General features: G+C 42.2%; 1 protein-coding gene across 3 annotated transcripts in view; it reads left to right on the plus strand.

The window, feature by feature from the left end:
- The window catches only part of LOC108880939 (receptor-type tyrosine-protein phosphatase N2), a 178,760-nt gene that overhangs the window by 118,991 nt on the left and 40,386 nt on the right, over positions 1-19,383 (plus strand). For 2 of the 3 annotated variants that reach the window (XM_018672679.2, XM_051069788.1), the window contains one exon: positions 11,596-11,808. In XM_018672679.2, coding sequence (XP_018528195.1) covers positions 11,596-11,808 — 213 coding nt within the window. Of the gene's footprint in view, positions 1-5,648; positions 6,095-11,595; positions 11,809-19,383 lie in introns of those variants that run through there. The other variant, XM_051069790.1, reaches the window with a different exon arrangement.

Below are 19,383 nucleotides of genomic sequence, written 5' to 3' on the forward strand. Positions count from 1 at the left end.
TGCAAATGTTTGCTGTTTTGAATGAGTCTGCAAAAGAACAGTAGAGGTAGAAACTGAGGAAGTCTGTGTGTCAGCAGTGTGTTTATACAGTCTATATCTGAATACACAAGTATACTGTGTATGTAGATGTGTATTTGCTGTGTGAGAGCATTTCAGATACCCAGACCTCACCTCACAGTAAAACCCTCCATTACAGGTACCACTCCAGTATTTAGAGGTTTTATTAGTATGACTATCAGCAGTAAAATGGTCTCAGGGATTCAAAATACAAATAAGTAGGTCGACTGTGGTGAATACAATTTATCCCCGTGAGGGTTTAAGAAGGAAAAACAGTCAATAATGAAAGAAAACAGGAAGGGGAAAGGAAAGGATGATGGAGGGAGGGAGAAAATGGAAAATGGAGGAATAGGAAGTAGTAGAGGAACTAAAAAGAAAAAGAAGGAGCAAGAAAAGACTGAGAGAAACAGGAAGGAAGTAAAGGACAGACATAGTGGGACGTACACAAGTCAAGAAATATAACTGTAGTTATCTTTTATGAACTTTGAGCAATGTGTTTTCTCGGCACTCGCAACAAGCCGAGGAGAGAAAATGAGAGAGAACATCAGTTATGTCTAATTAATCCTGGTCATTTTTTCTGGCTGTTAATGTTAATCCAGCAGTTACCAGCAGCTCTTCTCTCACACATGCTGTGTACAAAACTTCTTTCTCTGCTGAAAAATACATTTTCTATCAGTATTATGTTGAGTGCTGTGGTAAAAGCAGAGAGTAGAGTGGCCTTGCCCTGTTGTTCTCTGTGGTGCTTCTCAATTCTACCCAGAGAAGGAACCTTGGTTTTCTTGTCTTGTACGGTCCAATTATCTTTCCGTTGCAGTTTGTCCACTATAATACAAACTGAATGAAATACCTTGTCACAGTCCGTTTGTCAGTCAGCCCAGATGTTATGCTTGCTTACTGTATGTTGAAGATTTATGTCCCAGGGGGCATCAGGGCCGAGGGGCTACCATATCATGAGGGTGATGGCTCTTTTGTCTCGGGTGCCATCCTAGAAGACAAGACGAGCGGGGGCAGGACAGTGGGTCACAGGAATCCAAAACATGTTGCACCGCACAAAGGACATCAGTTTGGTGGTCCAGGGCTGAATGAGCTGTCGTTCTGGTGAAAAACAAGACAGAGAGCCTTTCATTTCGTATCCACCGGTGACCGTTTGAATATCACACAAGCCGTTTGCGGGTATCCAGACGACGGCCAATGACGGCCTCTGATGTCGTTTCCATCTGACAGAGCTGACAGCGGAGTTGATGCCTGTGTCGGTTTGAAGCCGTCAGACAAAGAGGCAGACACGTCTGTTTTTAAGGTTGTGAGATGAGTGATGTTTTCTGAGCTCATTATGTGGAGACTGTTGGTCTAAAATCCTCCGTTCATCCAGTGTTAATGACAGCAGCAACTGTGTCACTCTGGGTGTTCTGTCCAGGGCCCAAGTGGCAGCAGAGAATAAAGTCAAGTCATAGAAAGATCTTTACCGTCACTATCAGTCTGAACATATTACTCATCAAAACTGATAAACCAAATAACTTCAGTAGATCATTGTGGAAAAGACGACGATTCTCTTTCTAGAAGTGTTACTGGTGACCAACTGAAAATAACATTTTAGTACCAGTTCCTATTAACATTAAAAGAAATAATACATTAGTATAATAACTGAAAACAGGTGTGAACATCACAGTGAAGATTGTCGACTAGATTTGGTGAGAAAACTGATTAAATCTGCTGCGCAAAACAGAAGGAAGCTGCCGTTCTTCCAGTGCAAACAGAAAAAGTAATTTAACTTTTGAACACCTTGTGACAGAAAGCTGTGGAGTTTATTGAAAATCTCTCTTTTTTTTATTAAATTAAGGGAAGCACTTGCTCTAATCTAATCAATACTATAACCACTGGTGTCTGAAAGCAGTTTTAACAAGGTGTTGCGATGGATTTAGCAGTGAGATATTATTATTCTACACACAGCATTTATGTGCTACATTATGTGGTTGTATGATGCAGGAATGTGAAACTGCTCCACCAAATTATTTGAATCTTAAGTAGATGTTTATGTTGATTGCAGCAGCAAAGTTTGGTGCTGCTGAGTAGGTAATTTGATAAATATGTAACATGGATCCAGTGTGAAATGGGACCTAAATCTTTTTCTAGCGATATCTTCGACCCTGGATGCCTTGCTTCACCTGTTTAGTTACAAAAAGTAAAAGCTGTATCAGCTACCAAAGCAGCTTGAATCCCTCTAACCAGCCAGTGCTGTTTACCTCTTTTTTACAACTTAATATCTTCTATTTTAGTCGTCCACTAGAGAAGGAAACCCTGATACCATCTTCCAGCTGCTTCAGTGGCAAAGAACAGCACGGCAGGGGCAATACAACAAACCAACATGACAGATTCTGATTACAGATAAGAACTAACATGGCTGGAGACCATTCAGCATGAGCACAATGCTCCATTTAGACAAATCTGTTGCTTTGTAGAGTGTAGCACAAACCTCCAGTATCTCACACTGCACATCTCCTCCTCCACTGACCCCTCATACATAGAGTAAGGTACAGCACTTTTCATCCCTGGCAATGTTTGTTATGCTATACATGTGTGCAGTGGTGGCCTTGTAGTGAACATTGAATGGAGTGTTCACCCATATGATCTCGCTCTGCATTTATGTGAAGACCTTTTTTACAAAAGGTTAAATTTAAAGAGAGGTAGACCACACACTCCACTCCACTTTTTTAACAGATTTTTTTCTCTACAGTAAAAAACTATCAAAGTAATCAGTCTTTAGAGATGCTGAATAGGAATTGAATTAGTATATTACCACAGTACCGCTGCGGCCATTCACCAGAGACTAAAAGCTCTGTCTGGGGTCATGTGTTTGTCCGTCTATGGAACGTGGGTCGTTTCTCTCTTCTTTTTTTTTAGCTCTACTTTGGTCTCCTCTCCCCTCCTGAGTAAACTATCTGACTCTGTAGCTGCTAAATGCTCCGCTTTCTTCACAGGCTCGTCACTAGTTTTATCAGTCTGCTGTTCGGTAGAACCAAAACAATGAGCTAAAGGAGGCTAAAAAGCTCCATAGGGTTATATTTATCAGTGGGTTTGTCACATTTCACATTAAAAGAATTATTACCTTGAATTTTAAACATTCAGTATATTGAAATTCAGGGACTGAAAGCGCAGAGATTAATCAGAGTCGAGGCGTTTTCGACAGAAACGAGTGAATAAGGCAGTTAAACCTCCTGCTTGTAAGCTGTTGTTATAACTGTGCTGCAGACAGAGGCAGAAAGAACGAGAGCAGGTAGGAGGTGGCAATGGGTTGTGTGTTTGTGTGTTCTGGGGGTGTAGCTGTAGAGAATAAAAGCCTGACGGGATGCGATTTTCGTGCCGCTGAAAGGGAAAGGAAATGAAATATTGGCGCCCAAAGCTCCCTTAACCCTCTCTCTCTCTTCCAGCTCAGTTAGCTTGTGTTCAGAGCATTGAGAGCTGGGCAGGTGGGGGTTGAGAGAAGTATTAAGGGAGGGGGGGGGGCTACAAACTGAAAGGCACTGGTCACCCCAGCCCCCCCCCACCCCAAATCTCCACCAACCACCAAGCAAACCACCCCCACCCACCCCCATTACACACAGAGCAGAGCAGGGCCCTCACTGCCTGCCACCTCCAGCTGTCGCCAAGGGGGACAAAAGGAGGTGTGGGGGTGTCTGTGAAGGAGTTAGAGGGAGTGTTGGGGGGGGGGGGGTTTGAATGGAAAGATAAACTGAAGACCCCACAATCCCCCCCCCCCAATCCACACATATATACCCATACACACACACACACACTCCCCAGAAAGGACCTTGTCATCTGCATTAGGCAGCATCTCCTCTCTCTTTGCCCCCTCAGTTTGGGAGGAACACACACACACACACACACACACACACACACACACACAACTGTACACTGTCCAAGTTCTGCATATGCATGTTACAAAAATGTATATCCATGCATGAAGGACTAAAGTGTATATAAATACACACACACACACACACACACATGCAGACAAACACTCCTTTCTGTCTTAATTCTCTAACCCTCCTCCCATGTTTGCTGCAGCTGTTAGTCCTCATTGGTCTCAGTGCCTCCTTCTCTACTCTCTGCTGCTAATAACTCATTAGCCCTATTTGTTGATTAGGCCTGAGGGTGGCCATGGTGTGTGTGTGTGTGTGTGTGTGTGTGGTGGAGTGGGTCACCTCCCTCAGTAACAGCAAAACTGTTACTGTCAACTGCACTTTCTTCAAACCTGCGGAATATTTAGTTGCAATCATTGTCTCACTATGACTATGACTTTGTGCTTCAGTTTAATGAGAAAAAAGTTAAATAAATTGGACATAAACATACGTTTACATTTTAGAAACCCCAGGATTTTTAAAGACCATTAACAGTATCATTATTTGACATTAAAAAGAATCTGACCGTGATATATTGCCCAAAAGAATCCCTCAAATTTTGTTATTAAATAATTGTTTTCAGGAAATAAGAGAGCATGACCTTTTTATGGGCCAATAATGAAAATAATGGACTTGCCCTCTGACAGACAAACTATATAACAACACAGTTTCTGAATTCGTCAACTTTTGTTTCTGTGCTTCAGTTTTCTGTCCCTTGTCGGCCGACGTACTGTATTTGTGATAAACTAAAATCCAACAAACTGTCAGGGCTGTATTGGTCATCATACAGAGGAGGTTGATCAAGTAGAAAATTAACGTTTTGAATATATGATTTAGTTGTTTACATAAACGTTTATTTTCCCAGTGATGACAGATGTTGTCCTGCTTTTAATCTATATGACATTTTATACTGTTAGTTGCCATTGGTCCTATCATTTCACAGCTCAATGACTTCATATCAGGGACAGAAAGCTCTTTCAGTTTCTGTGTGAGATTTCCTTTAACTATGCAAAACATCGTCATCTGAACAAGTCACAGTCCCTAACAGAGTCCTAAAATCTTATTATGGTCGACTTGGAAAATGAAACACTGCAGCGCCTGTGGAGACAACTCTGTTACTGAAGGAGGAATCTTAAAGCCTCTTAGTCGCAGGAGTTTTCTTGAATCGTGCAGCAGTTTCTTGTCAGACTGATGTGCCTGAACTTTTTTCCAGAAAACATGTGAATGTTGCCACACTGACAGAATCATTTTAATTTGTCTGAAGGAAAACAAGATTTTAAGGCTCAGCATGAGTCCGAATGAGCTGTAAAGAGGATTTTTTTTCGCCATTCTTTTTTCCAACCTCGGCAACCTCCTCCTTCTGCTCCTCTTCTCCTCAGCCTACTTCTCCTCATTCCTTTCCTTCCTCCTCATTTTTTTTCTTGCTTTCCTTTCTCTTTTCTCATCTTTTCCTCCTCTTCCTTTTTTGCCCTCCTCTCCTCTCCTCTTCCTCTCCTCTCCTCTCCTCTCCTCTTCCTCCTCCTGTCGGCAACATGTGGAGCCGTCGCCATGGCAACGAGGGGAGGTGACATGTGCTGTAGACAGGCAGGGAATGGAGGGAGGGATGGGAGGAATATAAGGAGGAGCCCCACAGCGCACTTTGTAGTCGCTCGCTCTCTCTCTCTCAGGAAAAAAAAAAACCAGCATCTCATTCCTCTGTGTGGAAGTGGTGGAGGCTACTGGTCCCCTTACTCCTCTCCTCTCCTCTCCTCTGCTCTCCTCTCCTCTCCTCTCCTCTCCTCTCCTCCCTGAACATGTGCTCAGTTGCGTCAAGGAAAAGACTGGAGAGAAATCTGTCGGTGCATTTTTCCTCTTTTTCTTTTTTGGTAACGGATGAGGCAAATGGCAGAAAGAAGAGGGAGGAGGAGAGGAAGCCGGGAACTTTCTTTTTTTTTAATTCTTTTGAAAGGAGAGAAAGGGGGTGATGGGAGGAGATGAAACTCCCTCTCTCTCCCACTCTCTCCCTCCTCCTCCTCCTCCTCCTCCTCTGCTGCCGCCGGTGTGGTGCTGTCTCTGAGTCGGTGGTGTCGGTGCAGCCGGAGTGGAATGGGAAATAGACGCGGGAGGAGGTGTCTGTTGCATTACCTCACCATGGATTTTTGGTAGGATTTAATTATTCTTCTGCATGCTAATGTAGCCTGAATTTCTCTCCCTAAAATACAAAAAAAAAATGCTGTTGCTGTTGTCTTCATTCATTCCTCTGTTGGACTGAGGACTGTGTTCTGCACATTTTATCCCTCATTTTTTATAACATAGTCTTTTTTATTTATTGCATTTTGTGACCAAAAATGACTAAACTGTTTAAATTGACTAATTGTAGCCAGAAAGTAGAATTTCTTACAGTGAACGAGCAGTGGGAGTATCCGTGGAGTTTAGACACTGATTGACAGCGCGCCCTCATCGAGGGGCTTCATGCAGCTGCATCTCACTGAAACACTGTAATAACATTCAGTTTAATGGGATTTACTGCTGTTTTCATTTTCTCCAGCTGCATCCTGCTGGAACACAAACTTTAAATCATACTGTGTATTTTTTAATCTTGCCGATGATAGTCAACTTGGAGCAGGATCCTAATTTGTATGCAGCGTGTGATATTGCTGAGAAATGGATTCACCCTGTTTTGGCTGGCTGAGATATAAGAGGAATGAAAAGCGTGTAAAGTGAAATTAATCGTCTTTCTGTTAGATTTACCCACACTGCTGAGATACATTTTAGAGCACGCCATTGGGCTTTTTTAAATTGTGTGTGTGTGGACTTTCGCTTGGGTGCATGTGTACTTATGTGCGTCTGCAAGCGTGTACAGTGTATGAGTGTGTGTGGAAAAATTACATGTGTGTACCAGAGTGTGCCTGCAGATGTGAGTGCATCAAATATAAAATCACTCAACATATCAGAATGTGTGCATGTGTGTGCACGTTATTCATCAGCATGTGAAGATACATCCACTTAGTTACATGTGCAGGTGTGTGTGTGTGTGTGTGTTTCTGTGTGAAAGGTTTTGCTAAAACCCCGGCTGAACTTTTTCAAAGGCCCAGGATGAATCAGAGGTGAGGGACAGATCTTTGTTTCCTACAGCAGTCGTCGTGGAGGAAAACAATGGCCGGCCGCCGCTCTCCCTCTGACCTTTTTTCACCCGTTCTGAATAAGCCAGATCCGTGCAAATCCATCTGCCTTTTGTCTATGGGAGCCTGGCTAATCCACACCCCCCTCACACACACACACACACACCAACCAGGAGACCTAACCCCTCCACCGCTAAACCTCCATCTCAAATCCAGATACCAGAAACTACACACACACTTATTTCTGCCACAGTCTTTGTAGACTTTTTCAAACTGATTTCACCTCATTCAAATTTCTTAATTGATTTCAGAAACATTTTCTTAGTGGTAACAGCAGGAGAGCAGATTATTGTAAGTAGATGAATTTGAAAGCTACCTACACATCACACTATGGTAGAGCCGGTGAAAGAGGGGGAGCCCATTTTAATGCAAAACTGAATCCAAACTTCACCAGAGGAGAAATAATACAAAATAAAAAAATCCAAAAGGATATTCTGCAGTGCTACATTTTGTTTCCCTCTCTTTTCGAGGGTTTTTGTTCTTTCTCCTCCTGTTCAAAGACGCCTGTCTGTCTGTCTGTCTGTCTGTCTGTCTGTAGGGAGTGCGTCTGATATTTGCTGAAAAGGGCTGAACCCAGCAGCGTATACAGCCAGCCAGCATCCTTGACGGACTATGGTGATGCTTTTCAGAAATACTCAGTCAGGAGGAGCGGCACACTGTATGTCAAATCACGTTTGCCTATGTGAAATGAAAAATTTGCAAGTACAATCGCTTTTTTGCGAGAGCAGATGGACAATAGAGGTGGAGGCATGAAAGGAACTCCCTTCTCCCCTGTGCCTTTGGGGAGACAATATTTTCCTTTCATTTTCAGCCGCTAGCTGAAATAGACTTGATCGAAATGTCTGATTTTCCTCCAGAAACAAACAGGATTTTCTGTGGGGGTTTTTTACTGTGTCGTATGAAAAAAAAGGGAAGACATCTGAGCCAGGAAGGATCCAGATTGAAGTCTGGAGTGTTATTTCATGCTGGCTCTGTTGCTTTTTGCTACCAAATCAACACAGGAGTCATACTGATTATTGTCTCAGATTACTCCTTTTTCTTTTACCTACAATCATACCAACAACACAAATGTTCCATTTCCTGTCATTTCTCTCTGCTGAGCTGCCGTTCACCTGCGCTGCGGCTCTCTACACCAAGCCCTCGGCATGTAATTTGATTGAAAGTGTTAAGGCACAGGAGGAAGAGTCGAGAAAGACCTTAGAGCCGCAGAGCCGAGCAGATAACCTCTTATTATCGGATACAGAGTATAGGTGACACACTGGTGATAAGAGTAAGAATTTCTATGCAGATACACTTCACATATTTCAGTTCAGTTTCCCACTGTATGCTCCTGAAAAGGTTACTCAGTCCTCTGCACAGTAACGGCTGCACACATCAGCTCATGTGTGAACGGTCCACCTCCCATCCTGAGCAAACATTTGATTTTCAATCATCGCAAATTTCTGCTACATCTGCCTCTGCAGCGCGCGCAGAATGGCTGCTCGTTTTTCATAGCTGCAAACTATCAAGTCATGCACGCCAAAGTCTCTCTCTCTCTCTCTCTCACTCTCACTGACACACACACACACACACACACACACACACACTCCTCCGTCCCTTTACTGTTACTAACAACTGCAACCAAACTTGATTAAGCAGTTGGGGTCAGGCTACATTTGTTTGAATCAATAGACAGACATGCTAGGCAGCCATGATAAAGAGACGAAGGGGGAAGGTGGAATCTGTGTGTGTGTGTGTGTGAGAGAGAGAGAGAGAGAGAGAGAGGAGGGGTGTGTGTGTGTGTGTGTGTGCTTTGGAAACGCCGGCATCTGTCCCGTGAAAGATGACTGAGCTGTTACAGTTAGAGCCTTGAATTATGGGCCATTACTTGCCGAGCAAGATGCAATCCCTCTCCATGAAACTTAATTTGACAAAACAATGAGATGACTCGGGGAGTAAAATGACAAATGAAGTTATTTGATCTGTGGTAAAAAAAATTATAAATAAATAAAAAAAATACATTTTGCAAAAGATGATTGCAGTGGAAGCATTTGGAATCAGCAGTAATGCATTATTAATGGCCTTGCCAAGCCCACGACACGTACAGGCTACTGCTCAGCTACTTTTGTTTATGATGCTCTCTTTAACGGCTGCTGTTTCTGCTGCGATCTCTTACATTAAGACGGCATTAATGAAAAGAAACATTAAAAATACACAACCAAACCACAACCAATTGCATCTGCTTTTATGGATGTCTAATGCAATATTAATATCTGCAGCCATACAAATCTAACATAAACAGACTCCCTGCATTATGTTTATTACTGATTCATGAACAGCCTCAGTAGTAACTTGCGGTTACTAGTAGATAAATCTTTTATATTATGCTGTGTAGTTCAGAGCCAAATTTCTCACATTTTTTGTTCCACTTTATAATTATTATATATTTTTTTCTTAGCAGTGAGAAAATGCTCTTTAGTGCAGCGCCTCAGTCAGAGACGCCCACTGTTTCCTTTCAGGGCTGCCACATTACTATGCAACCAGCTTTTACAGTACGGCTTAGAGCTCCCCAAGCAAAGTGGACACCCCACAAAGCATCGAACAACTGTTGTTTCCCATTGTGGGTCTTTCTGCAGGCACTCTTTATCAGGTGCTGAATGCAGCAGCAGCAATGAATGAAATCATAGGGGGTGGGGTGGCGAGAGGAGAGGGGGGTGGCATCGTCGAGTCGTGATGGTGGTGGTAGTGTGTGTGTGTGTGTGTCTGTGAGGGGAGGGGGTCACTCCCTGAAACCTCACAAGAATTCCACAACAATCCGTGCGCAGGGCAGAGCCGCCTTTTCCCACCTCCCAGGGTTTCAGGGTTTCTCTGTGCTGACAGGCAGGCAGGAGGGATTCGACAGGGCTGCCCCCTTTCTCCCTACCGCTTTCAAAGCCTCCTTTCCATTAACTCACCACGCCGCACCTCGCCTAATCTCTGTGACCTCTACCACCGAGGCACAGGGATTTTTTTTACCCCACACCCTCCCGTTTTTTTGTTTTTTTTTTACCCTCAAGACAAATCTGCTGCCTGTCTGTGAGGAACACTTTTCTCCAGCACCAAAATAATACCAAACATGCATAAGACGCAGCATAAAAGTACTATCAAAGGAAGTTAATGGTGAGCTGTAGCAAGCATTTACATATTTGCACCAGTAAAAGAGGGGAAATTCATCTTGTACCCAAGCAGAAACGAGTCAAGAAAAGATTTTTTCCCCATTGATTTCTTTTGATAATTCTTTGTCAGGAGGAATTGTAGGCCTTGTCATTGGCAGTGCAATTTGTAGCTCTTCTCTTCTGGTTTTTGCCTCGCTCTTTGTTGTCAAGATCATTACGCAGTGTGTAATAATGGGGAATTATGTTGCCTATTGTTAACTCTTAGCAGTCAGGTGAAACGCAACAGGCCCATTATCTTGAGCTCGCTGGTGTCTGAAAATGAACAGCAAGCAGCAGTCGGAGCTGCAGCTCATAATGAACAGTTCAATAAGACAACTTCCCCTCTCTCGAATTATTGCCGCGGTGGGTTTTACACACTCAAGAAGCAGCTCAGAGACTTTCATCATACAGTATGTGTCCATTGTGTTATCTTAAGCAGCAGACTGTGTGAAAAGAAATCTTTCATCTCCAGTTGTTTGCTGAGGGATCTGGTTTTCACGCGCTGGATTAAAGTGCCGCCGAGGTCGGAATCAGCGAGGCGCTTGCTCAAGACGGCAGAACGTCTGTTGGTAGAAAATTCCTCCAATATAGCAATCGGTGTGTTGAGCTGTCTAGAGACATCCAGAATGCTTTGCTAAACAGGAGTTTATGCATTCTATGCACTTCTGGGCACAGATGGTGGAACAAACGCTTGTGATTATACTTTTCATCGAGCACAGTGATATGCATATTTATGTCTTTCCAAAAAAGGAAAGAAAAGAACCATGTGATTCATGCTGTCATCTCCTAATGTAGGATCAAACTTTTTTGGGGGGAGAATCGTTTGAAGCAAAAATAATTAACACTTTTAAAGAGGTTCAGAGAGATTATTTTGTCAAATGAAGGATTTCAGAGGGAGGTTTTTTTGGACCGTTACGGTGGATGCTTTAATCCAGGAGTATCAAACCATGTGCCATGAAGCACTGAGAGTCTGCAGGATTGTTCCAATCAAGCACTCCGCCAGATGATTTTGTAGATTAGTTCCTCTTGTCTGACTGATCAGTGAAATCACCTGCTGTAGTTTCCGGCTGGAATGAAAGCGTGCATACTTTTAGATACATAGTTTTACCCCCCTGCTGTTTATTCCCAAGCATCTGCCTCCATCAGTGCAGACATTTTTAGCATGGTGGATGAATCAAAACTCTCATCTCTGCTGTGATAGTACTACGCTCCACCTATTGAGCTGCAAAGAGAGCCACTTACCTCAGGTAGAAATAATAATAGAAATATATTACTGACCCTCTTTCATCTGTTCTTCTGTGGCCCCAGGGAAGCCAGATCAACCAGATCCCCACCAAGTACAGCCAGTCGGAGTCGACCAAGTTCCTCATCCTCACCGTCGTGTCCATCCTGTGCATCGTCGGCGTGCTGCTGGCCTCCACCGTGGTCTACTGCCTCCGCCACCGCTCCCACCACAAGCTCAAGGAGAAGCTCACCAATCTGGGAACAGATACTAGCAGCGATCCTACCGCCACCTATCAGGTAGGAGGTGTTACTGCATGCGTTACCTGTGAATTTGAATCGAAAAGATTTAGGTGAGGATTCATTTCCAGGATTGAGATGATATAGATCAATGTCTCCAACCTTTTCTGCTTTTGACCACTTAAAGTGAAGTTGAAGCATCTACTGTAGAGTTTGTTTCAGTTTATAGTGGGTCCTCTTCTGGCAGGGACAGCTCAGACAGTACATCAGCTAGAGGAGAAAAATAAAGATGTCGTTATTGCTGCTGTTCCTCAAAATAATTTAAAAAATGCTGCAAATGGTATTTTTAAAACCCAACTATCTCAATGTTTTGTCTTTATACCAGGTTCATTTATAAAGAACCTTACTCTGCCTCAAGTGCAGCATTTCTAGAGTGAAACCTTTTACTGTGTGAGTGCTGGTGACATTCACCTCATTCTGCTTCACTAAATCAACCTCGGTTTTTATTTTACATTGACGTGTCATAACTAGATTGATGCTGTGTGGTGATTGCTGCCCATACTTAATCTCCTGCTATAATTTGTTGTTTGAGACATGAAGCAATATCACCAATCCAACAGGTTTTCCACCTCGAGTCATTTCCATTCCTTCCTCTGCTCGCTGTAATTATCCTTTGGCCGGAATAGCCGGGTGTGAAATTTAATTTACAGAATCCAATATTAAGTGGCTTTTTGAGCAAAGAATTAGATTGAGATTTTTCCGTCTCTCTCTCTCTGACCTTTTCCCCACCATGTTTTTAAATGAGAGTGGTCCTGTGAGCATTGATTTTATAATGAGCCCAGCCCATCCCCTAAGTGCTTACATTTCATGCTCTTCTCCGGGGATTTTTAACTTCTGAAATAGACTGTGCTGCTGCGTCAAAGCTTTACCTCATCACCCAGGGACTTGTAAAAATTCATGGTGTTAATGTTTGCATAAACATCTATTGTTTACCAATGAGGAAGATGATGGAGACATAACATTTACTGTATCTACTACTAACTACCTAAAAGAACAGACTGTTGCTGAAAGTCTGACATTCAACTTGTCCAATGACAGGCTGACATTTCAGCTCTACCCCTTCCCCTGTCTACGCAAAATATTTGCTTTTCCTCGGTGTGAGAATCTTATCTTCATGGTTACTTGCCTCCAAGAGTTGCTTTAAGCCTCTAATTGGAAAATGCTAATTAAAAATCACACGTAAGACTGTGTTTACGCGTTATTTATCTGATTAATAGCTAACAAAAACAGGCATGTTGCTCATTCTTGGAGGGTTTGCTCAGCCCCGCTTTGCTCAGACTCCCAAAGCCCCCGCCAGTTGATTCTCTTTCCTCTGTCGTCTTTATCGAGTCTCAACAGCGAGCCGTCGTCATCCTCAGTGAAAGACCTCAGTGTTCAGCTCCCATCTTAGCCGTGTAAGCCTCGTCTCTTTGTCAGCACTGCTGTGTAGAGGGGTTCCCTGGGCTGGATTCTGTCTGTGTGTGTGTGTGTGTGTGTGTGTGCACTCTCTAGGGCTACATGCAATTAAAGCAGACAGGAAGCGGCAGGCTGCCTGACGGCCTTACTACTGCAGCTCCTTCCTGCTGGCTGTCAACACACACACACACACAGACATACTAACACAAACACACACACACACATACTGTATATGCATGCACACACTCACCAGCTACTGCATGTTAATGATTCTTGCCCTTGGCGCGTTTAGTTTGAGGCCTCATTTCACACACACACACACACCATCTTCCATTCCCGTCACTGTGTCACCAGCTCCCTCTGAATCCCCTCCACCTTCAGCTCTCCACTCCTCCGCTCCCCGGCTTGTCAATCAAGCGGTCCCTGTGAAACAGTGAAATGGGATTGGCCCGACGCTGACAAAGGAGGCATTGATTGACAGGCGTCGACAGAGGAGTGCGTGCAGTGTGTCGGAGCGCTGGGCGGGGAGACGGTGGATGATGCTCGTCAGTCAGTCAGTCAGTCAGTCAGTCCCTGGATTACTCTGCTGTCGACACGGGAGTCTACAACGTCGCCTTCAGTTTATCTTTACATCTGATTCAAACTTTTATCTGCTCCTAAAAGTCTTTTTTCTCCTCGAAGTGGAAGAAACTCTCCGGCAGTAGAGTGAGATCATAGCACTTGATTGCACTGGAACTCAACTTTTTGCACTGATTTTCCACAAATCAAGAGATATTATCTTGAAGCAACATTATCTTATTTAAAGATATCATCATCCACACCATGAAATTTCTTGAAACATGAGAAATGTTTTGGAATCTTTCCGAGACATCTGAACAAATTTGCATATTTTCAAAAGTTTTTAAGACTCAAGATGAAATTAAATGACTTCTTTTTTTTTGCCTGCCTCACACTGTGTCTGTTTTCTCTCGATAACACGATAACATCATCATTACACAGACAAGTATCCAGTATTTCCAGTGCATCTTAATTTAGATTAAACAAGCAAACAATAACTCCTGTTCTCTGACTGTCACACACCTCCTCACTCCTCATGTCAATTCTCTTTTATTATTATTATTGTTTCTCATCCTCTTCAGTTTTCCTTGCTCTCTCTCCTCGTCTTGGGTAAATACACCAGATAACATCCTTTCATTAAAAATCAGGCTGTTTCCAGTCAGTGTCGTCTGCGGCTGATATGATGGATAGAAATGTAATTTGATTGATTACATATCATACAATGAATCAGTGATGGAGGGAAGCCCGGTCCTGATCTGATTTCAGTGAGATATTTTAGTTTCATTCCCTCCAAATTTGAATAAATGTCATTACTGTTTTGTATCAGGATTCATAGCAGTGGATTTGACTGTGGAGTTGTAGCATCCCACATCAAACATCAAATTTGTAAAACTCGTCCATCTATCTAAATACATACATGTTGGATGATTCTGCAGGAGTCCTGTAATGTTGATGTGGTGTGGCGAAATATAAGGATGTGCAGGTAAGGTGTGTGACTCGTTGTAACACTGGAGATTGTGGTTTGTGGACATCTTTTCCTGTCCCTTTCTCTGTAGTTTTAGGCTTAAATCCACTGTAGTTACCAGCATTTAGCTTTAGCAACTTTAGCACTGAACATAATTTTACCTAAAAAAGATTTAACCCAGTCTTGCCTTTAACTCATACACAGTTTAACCTGTTTTTAATGCTCCTAGTAATCATGAGTCATTGCTAGAAAAGCTTTTAGCAGGTTCGCTGTGAGAATAAACATGCTAGCTTTGGTTTAGCTTCTCTTAAATCTGACAATGAAGCTTTGACATTAGTCTCTCGAGCTGTTTCATTAAAACATTCTGATGAAGAGTAATTTGCCTCTTGCTGTCGTTCAACTATGTCCACTTTTATTCCTTATTCAAGCTTTATGTTGTTTGATGAGCAGAGCTCTAAACAAACACTTGTAATATATTTTTTTATTTTTTCATGGTATCACATTGAAATGTGTTTATTATCAGTGTAAAGGTTTTTGCAGCAGCAGTCCTGTATGAGCACTGGGTCTGTCCTATATTTCGCCTCCTCCAGCTTCTCTCCCTTCAGTCCCCTGATCCCCGCCCTCCCTCGACTCCACCATATTGTATCATGTTCCCCCTTTTATTTGTTTGTTTGTTCAAGCACAGAGGCAAAGCACACGGGTGAAGACCCCTACATTTGTTTTGGTCAGAGGGCCATGTAAACAGAGGCGCCCCTGTTGGCACACCCCAACCCCCAAACCCAGCCTTCCTCCCCATCAGCAGGGTTTTAATAAAGAGGGGGTGATTTGGGTGGCACACGCCTCCAGACACTGAAACGCCCGCCGTCGCCCCCGGGGTGATGCGTGATTCGTGTCGGTCATGTGGCACCAAGTGGATTCCCTGGCCTGGAGCCCATGAGAGGGGGTTGTTGGTTTTTTTTTTTTCTTTTAACCTTTATTCATGTAGGGAGGGTTGAGGAGGCACACATGCTCTGTTAAAGCACACACATCCTCATGTCTCCACCTTCACCACAGCAGCTCTTAATGTTTTTTATTGCTTTTAAGGTGAGCAGTCCTTTTCCTTGTACCTTCATCGATTTCTGTACTTTCTTTTGTCGCCTGGAAAAAAGTCTTTGTGTGAAAGGCTTTTATTTGTCTCAGGCCAATAGACAAAATTATCACATAAAGAAAACATTCAGAGTCACAGTAAATTTAGTACAAATTACTTTTTTGACATTTAGTGAATCAATGAATCATTTCTCTATGAATGAAGTGTCTCATCCTTTTGTAGTGATACAGCCTTATGCAAGAGCTTCATTTAAACTTACATTAAAGATATTTAGATGACAAGCTTATGAGCACCATGCCAATGGTTCACTTGATAAAAATTGTTTTAAAAAAACACATTTTCTAGCTGCCATCAATTTTAAGATTGACTTTCCACCTTCCAGACAGACGCTCCTTTTCATTAATTTAATTATATTTTAAAATCAATTTGAAAAGACTTGCTGGACATCAGTAATCCATCACAGCGAACATTTATCTACCTTTATTTATTGTCAGAGCTAATGCAGTTGTCAGAATGGATGCACCCACATCTCAACTGCGTTTCATTCATGAGCAGCGCCGTCAGAAAAATGAATCCAGAAGACAAACGAAAGCTAATATGGATGTCCTGCAGAGGGTCGTTTTCTCATTTGTTGCATTTAATGTTTGCTGTTTGGCAGGAGACTGAAATATGAGATGTCCTTGAACACAAAACGGCTACAAAACAGACAAAAATTTAATTCCAAAACTCTTTGTGCAGATTTTAATACATGTCCTGAAAGTTAACTGAAACCAATTATTTCCTGGACTGAAGGAAGTCACTCTTATTAACTAAAAACCAATGGTGTGATCTGCTAAAATCAGCGAGTTCACTGGCATACAGTGACAATACTCCCCTGCAACCACACTAAACAGAAACAGGGCGGGGGTGTTTGCTGTAAATCTCTGACTCTTAGCTTCACCTTCTCTGTCGTTATTAAAGACATGAATTCACAAATTAAAGGAAACATGGAGACAAAGCTGGAAAATGCACCAGACTCTCATCCACGTCATAAACCTCAGTGATTAACGTGACGCGTCTCGCCACCTGATGAAGTGCGTGTAGCTGAAAATCAATACGCTGTAAATAAAGACACTTGTGTTTGTACGGACGCAGCTCGGGGGAGGGAGGTGTAGACAGAGGTGCTGTAAATTTGCGCTGTTTAGACTCTAAACATGTCCTGGGTTATATTGTTCCTTCAAATTTTTCGCCTTTTTGTCCTCTAATTGGTTCTCGGGGGGAAGCCATTTTTAAGAAGTTTTAATTACATCATAAAAGAATTTGCTGCTGCTGCAAAGTTCACCGTGTGGGCTCGCTGAAATATGAATGCTGTTGATCATGTGTTTCCCTCCCTGACAAAACACCCACAATTCAGTGCAGTGTGCTGATTGGGCTCCATGTTGTCTTTCTGAGGCACACACACACACACACACACACACACACAGGAAGCCAGACAAAGCAGTGTAGAGGGTTTGAGTTAGAACAATTTACAAGGCCAGTATTTTTATTAAACATCTGCAAACAGCCGATTAATGTGATCCACTCCTTCTGTCACAGAAACTCCTCTCCCAACTATAACAACAGTCTGTGAAACATGGAGTGACATTTAATCTTCTTTGCTAAGACTCAGCTAAGAGAGTTTTAATGTTCCTGACAAGCAGTTCACAGAACGAGAGTAAAATCCCTGAACATTAAAACCATCAAATAAATAAGAAGTGTTGAACAATGGGATGAAATATCAGATATTGGAAGGTTTAACGGTGTCAGTGTCAGCTGTCACACAAAAAAACAAACACATGATAAAAAGAACTGAGACCACACTGCTGTCAGTGCTCCATCATGTGATGCTTCAGTTAAGGCATTACATACATTAAAGTTGTCATGATGCCAATAACAGCATCAATCCTGGTCCTAATTGGAAGCCTCATTACACATTACCCAGTTATCATGCAGCTAACTATTGAAGACATTACTCAATATTGATTGCAGTGGTTTTATTACAAGATAAGATGATTTACAAGCTTCAGCCAGTGGCTCTGTAGACCTGTAACCATAGAAACACAAGTCAATCAGATAAATCCATTTAGCCTCCAACTATTAATCAGACACTTGAATAAATGAAACTGTAAAACTAGTCTTTGATTGTGATGACTAATGGTGGAGAAAGAAAAAGGCAGATCAGATCAGAAGTGAAACACTGATCAACTGCTCAGAAATAACTGACCTCAGAACATCCTTATTTTTTTTCTGTTCATCCATTATTTTTTACCTTAACCTTAAACTTAAAACATACTGTTACACAGGCAGCTTTTCTAAACCTGCACAACACTGACATTCTGGAAATACAAGGACTAAAACATCCATAAAAACCAGGTCTATAAATACAGCACAGCAGATTATATTTAGCTTCAGTCCAGTGCCTCCTATAGTTTCTGTCTGCGCTCTCTTCCCTCACATGCAGGCATGTTTGTGTTTGCCTCCCAGCGGCAGCGCTGTCAGTTTCCCCAGGCCAGGCACCGCAGCACTTTAATAATCTGCACGCATTTATGAGTCCGTGTCCGAGCTCATAGATCAGTGTCAACGTGCCGACCTACGAGAACATCAGTCAGATCAGATACAGACTAATGAAGGCCTGCTCACATTACCTCCACCGTCAATCAAACACGCCATTAGTTAATCATCAGCATCTCTCTCATTAAGAAACACAGATACCCACTGAGATTCAGCCCAGGTCCTCGGCTGCAGACAGTGTCCTTGTGGACTGATGCGTGGTTTCATGTAAAAAGGCCAGGTGACATTTAATGTTGTTTTCTTCTTCTTTCTTCTTTGTTTGCCAGCACGCTTGTGATGGACAGAAATATGAAGATGACAGGTGGACATGAGCTAATTAAATTTAAAATGTAATTAAATGTCTTTAATTGAATTTAGTGTTTTTTCACATATTTACTCTCTCAATATCAAAAGCTCGATTTCCTTTGCAGTAACTTTTCACTTGACCCATTGTTTTGAGATTTTGAAATGGGAATACAGTGGACAGTGGTTGGACAGTTGGTCAACAGCTACTCTACAGATTGCTGCACACATTCATGCTTCTCAGGATGAACTGAAATAACTTGTTCATCCCTCAGTTTTTTTGTTGCTGTTGGTTTATTTATCTAAATACCTGCCAGACTAATGACATTTCCATCAACCTCGGTTTTGTTTTGTGTTTAGCTGGCAAATGTTAGCATGCTAAAATGCTAAATTAATATGGTAGACATGATAAAAACATTTTTTAAAAACGCCTGCTTACACCTGCTTAGCATCAGAAGATTAGCATTATCATTGTAAACATGTTGAGTTGCAGAGCAGGTAGCATAGCTGTAAACTCTTAGCCTGATTAGCAAAGATTCTCAAAATGTTGCAAGCTTTTGTAATGTTAGTGTTTCAGCCTGACAGACTTTCTTTTGACTTCTTTGTGGATAAGTTAGTTTGTAAGTAAATAAAAATAATTTTAAGTTGTTCTGCTCACATGAAAACCTTTATATTAGAAAAATAATAAAGGAGTGGTTTT

Source organism: Lates calcarifer, linkage group LG4, assembly GCF_001640805.2.
Source record: "Lates calcarifer isolate ASB-BC8 linkage group LG4, TLL_Latcal_v3, whole genome shotgun sequence".
In the NCBI taxonomy this organism is placed as follows: domain Eukaryota; kingdom Metazoa; phylum Chordata; class Actinopteri; family Centropomidae; genus Lates; species Lates calcarifer.